This window comes from Pseudopodoces humilis, chromosome 2 (assembly GCF_049639895.1).
Source record: "Pseudopodoces humilis isolate 2021_Gansu_Grassland_sample_001 chromosome 2, ASM4963989v1, whole genome shotgun sequence".
Lineage (NCBI taxonomy): Eukaryota > Metazoa > Chordata > Aves > Passeriformes > Paridae > Pseudopodoces > Pseudopodoces humilis.
Window position 1 is genome coordinate 58,523,110 of NC_142201.1, and position 10,132 is coordinate 58,533,241.

A 10,132-nucleotide genomic window follows, 5' to 3' on the forward strand; every position below is an offset into this window, starting at 1 on the left:
CTCCAGAGAAACCACCAGTGCCTCAGATTCAAAGGAAAGGCTGTGGTGTGAGAATCCCCATTAGTAACAATACACACAGTTTGCAAGAACATATGTCCCCGCATGGAGCAATCAACCAATCTGGGCTGTTTAACCACAATATTTCAAAGACGTGCTTTTAATGCAGCTGATCCGTATGTTTATTTTGAGCTGTAAAACAGGATTCTTCACTAGCCTTTCAGAACATTTCTGTGGTGGGCTCTACTGGGGAGAAGGCGGAGAGACTGATACGTTGGGGTTTTTTTAAAATCAAAGTCACGATGGAAAAAGAATAACCCAAGCAGGCAGAAAGTGCATTTGAACTCTAAAACAAAACACACATACCACAAAAAAAAAAAAAAAAAAAAAAAAAAAAGATGGGGGGAGGGGCATGAGGAGCAGGATCCCACTGTGTCCGTCTTAAAAATGGGTTTGGATAGAAAGCATGTGAGAGCAGGACCGGGTGGATGGGAAAATGGAAAGATCTCCAAGCCTTCCCTTCTGATTCAGATACTTGAGCACACATTGAAAATACAGCCCTTTTCACCCTTTTCTCCTGCAAAGTGCGTGGGAGGTGAACACAGGTCCTGGTTTATCGATTGATTGGCTTTTTTTGTAAAGAATAAGAGCTCCTCGTGGAATAGCCATGCCTTTGCGGAGAGGGGGAGGTGGGGGAAAGGTCTGGTCTCCTTCTCTGCTCGATCTAATCCTAATTAAAAATAAATTACATGCTGTATGGAACTTGAAATGGCAAAGATAATCCTGTTACACACGAGGGGCCGCCCCGCTGCCCACTGCCCGCTCCCGACCAGCGGCCCCGTTCCCAGGCAGCCCGGTCCCAATCTCTACACCTCGGACCTCTGCGTGGTGCGGACCTCGGCTCGGCTCTGGGCGGCCCGGCCCGAACGCTCCTCGCCCCGCCGGGCGACCGCCTGCGGAGCTCCCGCGGGCAGGAGAAAAGAGCTCCGCGGAGGTTCGTTCGTATGGAAGCGGCGTGTTCTGGGAGCTTTTGTCGGCGGCGGAGCGTGCCCCCCTCCCCGCGCCCCCGCAGCCAGGGCCGAGGCGCGATTTAAATCCCATTTCCATAAGCCGGAGCTGCGGGCAGCCCGCCGCCCCCCGCTCGCGTGCCGCCCCGCGCAGCCCCGCACGCAGCCCGGGATGGAGCCCCCGGGATGCTACAGCGCTCCGTGCGCCGAGCCAGCGCTCGTATCCCAGGTTTTAGAAGGAGAGCGGAGCGGGGTTTGACCGGACCGCATTCTGTTTGTCACCCTCTTCCTTTAAAATTCATCTCTCCGGTTTCCGGAGAGGAGAGGGAGAAGGGAGAGGGAGAGGGAGAGGGAAAAAAAAAGGGAAAAGGGAAAAGGGAAAAGGGAAAAGGGAAAAGGGAAAGGAAAGGCATGAGGTTTCCCGGAGAAGCGGTTGCCCCTCAGGACCCCCATCTTCCTCCCATCAGGCAGCCGCCCTCCCCACGGCTGCTGAGGCACTGCGGGGCTGGGAGGTTGCAGCGGGCTCCGCGCAGGGCCTCGGTGCCTTGCGGGGCAGATGGTTTCGTTCCCCCCGGTTCGTGCCAGGTTTCAGCCTCATGCTGTTATTTTGTTCTTCTGGAACGAGACTGGTGTTGCTTCCCAGAGAGGCCCTATTAGGACAAAAAGAAAATCCTGTGAATAGGCGTAACAGGGCACCAGGAGGGATAGGTCTTAAATGTATTTTAATATGAGCAGGGCATTGTGTGTAATTCAGCGCTCATCATCGTTTAGTCAAAGAGTTATGGCAGTGATTGGGAATGAATAGAGGGACATAATGGATACATGTGGCGTTTGCTCATTATATTCAACTTAGTCCAACTCCTCTGTGGAAACTGTTCAACTTTCTCTCCCTTTAGCCTGTCATAGTGAAATAATACAGACATTGGTTCCTCGAATGGGATAGCCTGCCATGCTATTATATTTCTACAGCTAACGAGGGCTTCATAAGCCTTTGATACAGCCTGATCTTTGAAACCTTTCCAAATCTCCTCAAGCTTATGCTAAATCCTATTTGGAACTTTTTTTTCCCCTTTTTTTCCTCCTCGCCTGCTAGTGCCCCAGGCTTAAGAAACCCGGGCGGTGACATGCATACTAAAGCATGCGGGGACACCTCCTGAAAGGCGACTTACGGCGCTGATCACAGGCTCTCACGCGAGTGACACACCACTCCGGGCGCAGCTGAATGCCGCCCCCGCCGCCCCCCCGCACCCCGCTAATGCGCGCCCGCCCCGCTCCCCCGCCCGCGCCCGCGCCGCAAGCCGCGACACAGCGCGACATGCCACGACACGGCACCACATGCCACGGCACGGCATGCCACGGCACGGCACCTGTCCCGACTTGTTGGCAGGATTAACAAACCCCACCGCGCACTGCGCTCCGTGTTCCCCTCGCCGGCTCCGCTGCCGCGCCTCCGGAGAGAGGGAAGAGACGGGAGAGAGAGGAAAGGGGGGGCGGGGGGGGGGGGGGAAGGAAATAAATAATTACGGGAAAAGAAATAGTGACGGTGCTGGGGAAGGAAAAAAGAAAAACGGAAAAAAGAAAAGAAATCCGCCAGACCCCGCAGAGTTAAAGAAAACAAACCCGGGCGCCCCGCGACCCCGCTCCCGGCCCGGCCCGGGGAGCGCCGGGGGCCGCCCGCCGCCCGCGCCGCGCCGCCTCCCATTGGCTCCCCCGCCCGCTCATTTGCATAGCGCCGTCTATGAAAGGCGGCGCCGCGGCGCGGGGGCCGCAGACGGCGGCCGAGCTGTTCCCGCACGCCCCGCCCGCACCCCGCCCGTCCCGCCCGTCCGCACCGCGCCGTCGGGCTCAGCCCCGCGCCGCTGCCATGAGCCCCCTGCGGCTGCTGGCCGCCGCCTGCCTGCTGGCCCTGTCCCGCTGCAAGACGGTGAGGTATCGCACCGACGAGGAGGGCGCGCCGGGCACGGTGATCGGTACTCTGGCCGACGAGATGCCGGTGAAGGCGCCGGGGGAGATGAGCTTTCGCCTGATGCGGCAGTTCAGCAACAGCTCGCTGGTGCGGGTGCGGGAGGAGGACGGGCAGCTGAGCATCGGTGAAGCGGGGCTGGACCGGGAGCGGCTGTGCGGCCAAGCCCCGCAGTGTGTCCTCGCCTTCGACGTGGTGAGCTGCTGGCGGGAGCGCTACCGCCTGGTGCACGTGGAACTGGAGGTGCGTGACATCAATGACAACGCACCGCGCTTCCCCCATGCCCAGATGGCGCTGGAGGTGTCGGAGAGTGCTGCACCCGGCACTCGTCTCCCGCTGGAGGTGGCTGTGGATGAGGACGTGGGCTCCAATTCCATCCAGAGCTTCCAGGTCTCCCTCAACAGCCACTTCGGTGTGGAGGCACAGACACGGGCGGATGGGGCACGCTGTGCCGACCTGGTGCTGCTCCAGGAACTGGACCGTGAGCGCCAGCCTTCCTACACCTTGGAGCTGGTGGCCAAGGATGGTGGAAGCCCAGCACGCTCAGGCACAGCCACCGTGCATGTCCGTGTCCTTGACGCCAATGACAATAGTCCAACCTTTGCCCAGAGCTCAGTCACGGTGGAGCTGCCCGAGGACGCACCGCCCGGCTCCCTGCTGCTCGATCTGGATGCTGCTGACCCTGATGAGGGCCCCAATGGTGAGGTGGTCTATGCCTTCAGCAGCCAGGTGCCCCCTGAGGCACGGCGGCTCTTCCGCCTCGACCCGCGCTCGGGCCACCTCACGCTGGAGGCTGCCGTGGACTACGAGCGCACCCGCACCTACGAGCTGGACGTGCGTGCCCAGGACCGCGGTGCCAGCCCCCGTGCTGCCACCTGCACAGTCATCGTGCGCCTCACCGATGTCAATGACAACGCTCCGCGCATCAGCATCAGTGCCCTCCGTGGCACTCCCAGTGCTGCTGGCGTGGCCTATGTCAGCGAGGCGGCAGCCAGTGAGAGCTTCGTGGCCCTCGTCAGCGCCACAGACCGCGACTCGGGCGCCAACGGGCAGGTGCGCTGCAGCCTCCGTGGCCATGACCACTTCGCCCTGCAGCGAGCCTACGAGGACAGCTACATGATCGTCACCACGGCGGCACTGGACCGCGAGCGCATCCCTGAGTACAACCTCACCGTGGTGGCTGAGGACCTGGGCTCGCCGCCCTTCAAGACCATCCGCCAGTACACAGTGCGGGTGAGCGATGAGAATGACAACGCGCCGCTCTTCGCCAAGCCCCTCTACGAGGTGGCTGTACCAGAGAACAACCCCCCAGGCGCCTATATCACCACAGTGGTGGCTCGTGACCCTGATCTCGGCCACAACGGTAAGGTCACCTACCGGCTTCTGGAGACGCAGGTCATGGGGGCCCCCATCTCCACCTACGTCTCGGTGGACCCCGCCACCGGGGCTATCTATGCTCTCAGGACCTTCAACTATGAGATCCTCAAGCAGTTGGACCTGAGGATCCAGGCCACTGATGGTGGCTCTCCGCAGCTCTCCAGCAGCACCGTTGTCAAAGTGAGAATGGTGGACCAGAATGACAACCCTCCCATCATCATCCACCCAGTGCTCACCAACGGGACTGTGGAAATCGGTGTGTCCAGCAAGACCTCCCGTGACTCCCTGGTGGCCCAAATCAAAGCTCGAGATGCAGATGATGGGGCCAATGCTGAGCTCACCTTTGCCTTCCTGGAAGAGTCCCAGCAGGACCTGTTCACCATCAACCCAAGTACTGGGGACATTGTGCTGAGGGGTGACCTTTCTGAAGAGCTGGGACAACTATTCAAGGTCATCCTCACTGTGACAGACAATGGCAGACCTCCTCTGGCCACAACTGCAACAGTCAACTTCCTGGTGACCGCCACTGCTCCGTCCAGTATCCAAGACATAGCCAAGCCCAGCTCCTGGGAAGGAAAGGCTTTGCAGTGGGACATCCCTCTGATCGTGATCATTGTCCTGGCAGGCAGCTGCACCCTCCTCCTAGTGGCTATAATCACCATTGCCACCACCTGCAACAGGCGCAAGAAGGGAAACAACATCAAAAGCAACACTGCCTTGAAGGACCAGATAGACATCTCCCACCTGGAGAAGGGCCATCAGGAGGAGGGCAGCCAGAGAGGGAACATGTTTGAGGTACGAACCTTTCCCAGCAAAACCTCTTTCACCAGCCCTGAGCCCTCTCCAGCTGCTGAAGAGATCTCCACCACTGAGAGCGGCAGCGACAGCACTTGCCTCTACGAGGGTCAGAAGAGGCTGAGGGGACAGAGTGGGGAGGTAAGATCCCACCACAGGGTACAAGGGGTGGTGGGTGTCTTGGAGGTGGTGAATTGCAGAGGTACAGTTAATGTTGGTTTACCTTTCACCGTTTCCCTCTCTCATGTCTCCTTTGATTTTCCTCCCCACCAGCAGGGTTTTGCTGCCACTCCGAGCTACAGCAAAGAGCCTGCTCCCCCCGTGGCCATTTGGAAGGGACACTCCTTCAATACCATCTCCGGCCGGGAGGCAGAGAAGTTCAGTGGCAAAGACAGCGGCAAAGGCGACAGTGATTTTAATGACAGCGACTCAGATATCAGTGGAGATGCCCTGAAGAAAGATCTCATCACGCACATGCAGAATGGTAAGGGCTCTGCCCCTGCTCCCCACTGGACCTCAGACAGAAAGATGGGTGGATGGGGAGGTGGATGAAGGGACCCATCCGTGGGGCACAGTGATCAGGCGGGGCAGCTGGAAGGGGAAGCCAGATACTGCATGGCTCAAACTGCCCATCTCCTTGTAGCAGGCTGTTAGATGTTGTCCTCTCTGTGCTGAGAGCCCAGCACAAATTAACATATGCTGGAAGTGCTGTAGGATTGGATTTTCTTCCCAAAAAAAGATTGCCTGAAAGTTAGAATTTCAAGGAGTGTCCCTAACAAAACGTTACCTAACCAAGCATGGGTTTTTGTTATGCTGTAAAGCATCACCTCCCCACTCCTACCGTCAGTACAGTGAATCATCCTGTGACTGGTAACTCTGAGGATTGTGAACAGTGTGGATTTATTCCTGCAGTAACAACAGGTTTCTCCTTCCCTTTCTGTCTCTAGGTCTGTGGGCATGCACAGCTGAATGCAAGATTTTGGGGCACTCCGACCGCTGCTGGAGCCCCTCCTGTGGCCGAGCCAACCCTCACCCCTCTCCACATCCTTCAGCACCCCTCTCCACCTTCTGCAAGAGCACATCCTTGCCCAGGGATCCCCTTCGCAGGGACAACTTTTATCAAGCCCAGCTGCCCAAAACAGTCGGGCTTCAGAGCGTCTATGAGAAGGTGCTGCACAGGGACTTTGACCGGACGATCACACTCCTCTCCCCGCCGCGCCCTGCACGGCTCCCTGACCTTCAGGAGATCGGGGTGCCCCTCTTCCCAGCCCCCTCAACTAGATACCTGGGCCCCCAGACTGAGACGACTGAGAAGGCATAGCCCAGTGAGCTCCCCCTCAAATGCACCCCTCCCTGCGCACACAACAAGGTCACTCCCGAGAGCCTTTAAGTTATTGACCAGATCGTGTCGTATGTGTAAATATGCAAGATGTGCCTTAAAAATGAAGTCGTTTGGGAAAGATTTCCAATCAGATCAGTACTGTTTGATATTTGCAAACAAAAAAAATTGTTTGTAGTTAATGTAATTTTTATGAAATGTGCAGTATTTAAATTTCTTTTCATGTTTTCTACATTGGGGTTTTTTCTTTTGCTTTTGTTTTACCCATGGCCTGCCATTTTTTGTAGTGTTTTTAACCTGTACATTGTGTAATGTAATGTTTGTACATAATGAAAATTTGTTATATTTTTATATAATAAATACTTAAAAATGGGAATTCTTGCCAAAGGAGCTGTCTGAAAGACACAGTAATAACAATTAATAATAATAATATCCTGAATATGTAGAATCTTGTAAGGGAAATTCCTCTTTCACGGTGTAATAATAACCTAAGCAACCCAGTGTACTGAGAAGTTTGCCTTGCCAAATGTGACTTGTATTTCTTGAGTCTGTGGTCAACTTAAGTGTTATTTAATTGCCTTTGGTTCCTGTAATCTGTATCACTGATAAACACTAATAAAGGTTTTGTGATGTTCAGAGGTTTCTGTTCATGGATTTCATGCTTCAGAGCATAGAGGTCTTCACAGGTCAACAAAAGTATTTTGTGCTGGGAAATGCAGTGGGAAGCAGCTACTTTTAGTCTTGCCCATCATTGGTCTCTGGCAATACCTCTGGAGGTTTAGCTCAAAAGCTTTTAATGCTGGGGGGGGAAGGCTGGGTGACAGAGCCAGCCTTTGCTTGTCACTGCCTGGTCTGAGCTCTTCCTTTGCAGGCAGGCACTGGTGTAATTTTAGTGAAGCTCCGTTCATCAGTGAAAACGTTCGTGCTGTGCTGATGTCTTTGCACCAGCAGCCACCCGAGCACTTCGCTTTCTGTTCTGGCTGAGACATTGAGTCAGGCTCTACGGGTGTGTGCTCAAACGTTTACCCCTTGTTAAGCAGCCTTACTAAAGGACAGTAGCTTGTGTTTGTGTACATGTATTTATACATCAAGGGAAAGGTGCATAAAACAGGAATTTAAAATGTTGATTATATTGACACTTTCTATGATCCATATTTCTTTTCTCCCTGAAATGACTGTCCTGGGGGGGAAAAAAAAAAAATCATACAGAACTCTGAAATTCCTTCTTATGGGGGTTTCAAGCTAAAAGCAGATCTCAAATCCTTCTGCTGAAATCAGGTATAGAATAGCATTTAATGAAACACACTTAATGAAGCATGAATGTTTCTTCCTGTGTTCAAAAAAATGCTTACACCAGAAGTAACACTCCTACTGAAATTTTAATATTTGAAGTTTTCCAAGAAAGAGAACTGCTCCTTATGTATACTACATAATCTCACATTTTGTACAAATCAATAACCAAAAAATCTGTACATGGCAAAGCTTTGGGATTTTATCATGAATTCTTCAACTATTTATCTACTAAGTATGGAACATATATATGTATGTTTCACCAAGGAAATATAAAATTTTCTTAGATATAAACGAGGCTCTATTTGGCTTTGTATCTCAAAATGTAAGTAGAAAATATCTCACCTGTATGCCCCTTAGCCAACAAAAATCCCCTTTCTCCCCCAGTTTCCAGCTTTCTCAAGCCCATGTAGCAGGAGTGGCAGAACCCAAGCAAGTTTTTATGCACAAAGGGTCTGAGTTTTAACTGGGGCTTCATAAAAGCCATGGTGTGAAGATTTGTGGTGGGCAAAGAGTTTCAGAGATTATATTTGAAGGGAATTTAAATCAGGCTGATGAAAGACTCATTGGGAAGCTATGTTTGTGATACATCTCCTGTGGTCAGGAAAACAGGTGAGCATTTCTGGCGATTCCTCTAAAGTCTGGTAGTAAAAATCATGATGCATCTAATGAGCTTAGAGGGTCATCTTGGTTAAATTTAGAGCTGAAATTGTGGCTGAAGGATGGATGCTGAGAAGGAAAGCTGGTAGCCTCCCTTCTGGCTAATCACCAGTGATGCAGAGCAGCAACGCCTGCATGCGAAGTAATTAGTCATAACTGAACTCAGTGAGGGAAAGGCTCTCTGTCAAAAAATAAGATGGGCTGTCTGATAAGCTGGTTCTTCCTCATCTAGTTCAAAAGCCTGGGTTACACACCCCAACACCTTCACAGCAGTTCCCTAGGCTCCCCTGGCAGGGCCGACAGGAGGCAGTCACAGATGAAGGACAGTTCATTGCACTGGGTTCAGCATCAAATTCCTGCTGTTTCCTGCAACAGAGCTTGTGCCCTTCTGTGAGTGGATTGATGCTCCTCATTGCCTGATCAGGGGTCTGGGCCACCCCAATGCAAGGCAACCTTGAAATGGTAGGAAAATAAAGTCACTTGTTCCTGTCCCCAAAACAGCTTTCAGCAGCAAGCAGCTACAGTCTCGTTGGGGTTTAGGATCTGTCTGTTCTGGCATCCCACATGCTGTAAAATGTGGGATTTTAGTATTAAATACAACTTATTATTTAAATCTGAGCCCATCATTTCACAGGGACACTCTGGTTAGTGGAAAGATACAGACTTCTGAGAGCTTCTCATCTTGGCCTGGTCAAGCAATGGAGACTATTCAGGTGCATCACCAAAGCTCCTGGTTAAGGGCAAGGGGCAGCAGTCTAGACTCCTGTAACTTTTAGATGCCTAAAATTAGATGAGAGGGAAGTGTCCAAGCTTCATCAGGTAAGAGCACACACCACCCAAAGTGCAGCTGAGTGCAGAGGGGAGCCCAAGGATTAGCTCCTGGGCGAAGTCCCTTGGATCAAACATTTGCTCCATTGATGCTATTCACTGTGTATGTCCTAGTTTTTTTCTTTCAGTTTTTGATTATCATAACTGAGATTTTTGCTAGCATACTTCAGAAATTAATGCAGCAGTCCTATCAGTTAAATTCTGTTTATTTGCCAAGCATGGCAGCCCTATGTCACATGATGAGACTGTATGACCACAAAACCTCTTGCTCACAAAGAGCTACCTTCTCCTGTCTGCTTTTCACTGGCTCAGAGGGCAGAGGTGAGGAGGGGGTGCCAAGACACAGGACTGACGACAGCACTACTTCACTGAGCCAGCATTAATTCCATGGCCCAAACTGGCTACAGCTGCAGGACATCACAAAATCACTGACACTGAGCTTGAGCCTGCTCCTGCTGAAATCTCTGTAGTCACCTACAATGGAGCCAAGCACCCTCAACACCCTCCACAGTCACTGGGGAGAAACAGGCACTTTTAGGACATGAAATATAGAAGTGGGTAATTCCCACAGGCTCTTTTCCAGGTGTACCTTCAGAGCCATTAAGGCGTAGCTGCAGTACTGATATTCCCCATTGATATTCTGGGACTGTGGGCTTGCATCTGACACCCTGGACACCTTGGGCAGGCCTCCAAATCTGTTTTAACTTTCAATAATTTAAATTAATTTTCATAAAGTCAAGTCTGTTTCACCCATGACAGTAATTGGTAAGTGATCTCTCTGTGTCTATCTCGACCCATGAGCTTTTTCCATCTGATTTTCCACCCCTGTTTTGTTGAGGACATAAGAGTGCGTGAGAAATGGGGAAGGGGTCTGAC

At 52.4% G+C, this 10,132-nt stretch overlaps 1 protein-coding gene across 1 annotated transcript; it reads left to right on the plus strand.

Annotated features, from left to right (window-relative positions):
* Positions 1 to 2,789: 2,789 nt before the first annotated feature.
* On the plus strand, positions 2,790 to 7,025 carry PCDH8 (protocadherin 8). Its single transcript, XM_005516404.3, has 3 exons — positions 2,790 to 5,280; positions 5,413 to 5,623; positions 6,087 to 7,025. Exons 1-3 carry the CDS (start codon positions 2,869 to 2,871, stop codon positions 6,458 to 6,460), a joined length of 2,997 nt encoding a protein of 998 aa, XP_005516461.2. The 5' UTR covers positions 2,790 to 2,868; the 3' UTR covers positions 6,461 to 7,025.
* Positions 7,026 to 10,132: the final 3,107 nt, after the last annotated feature.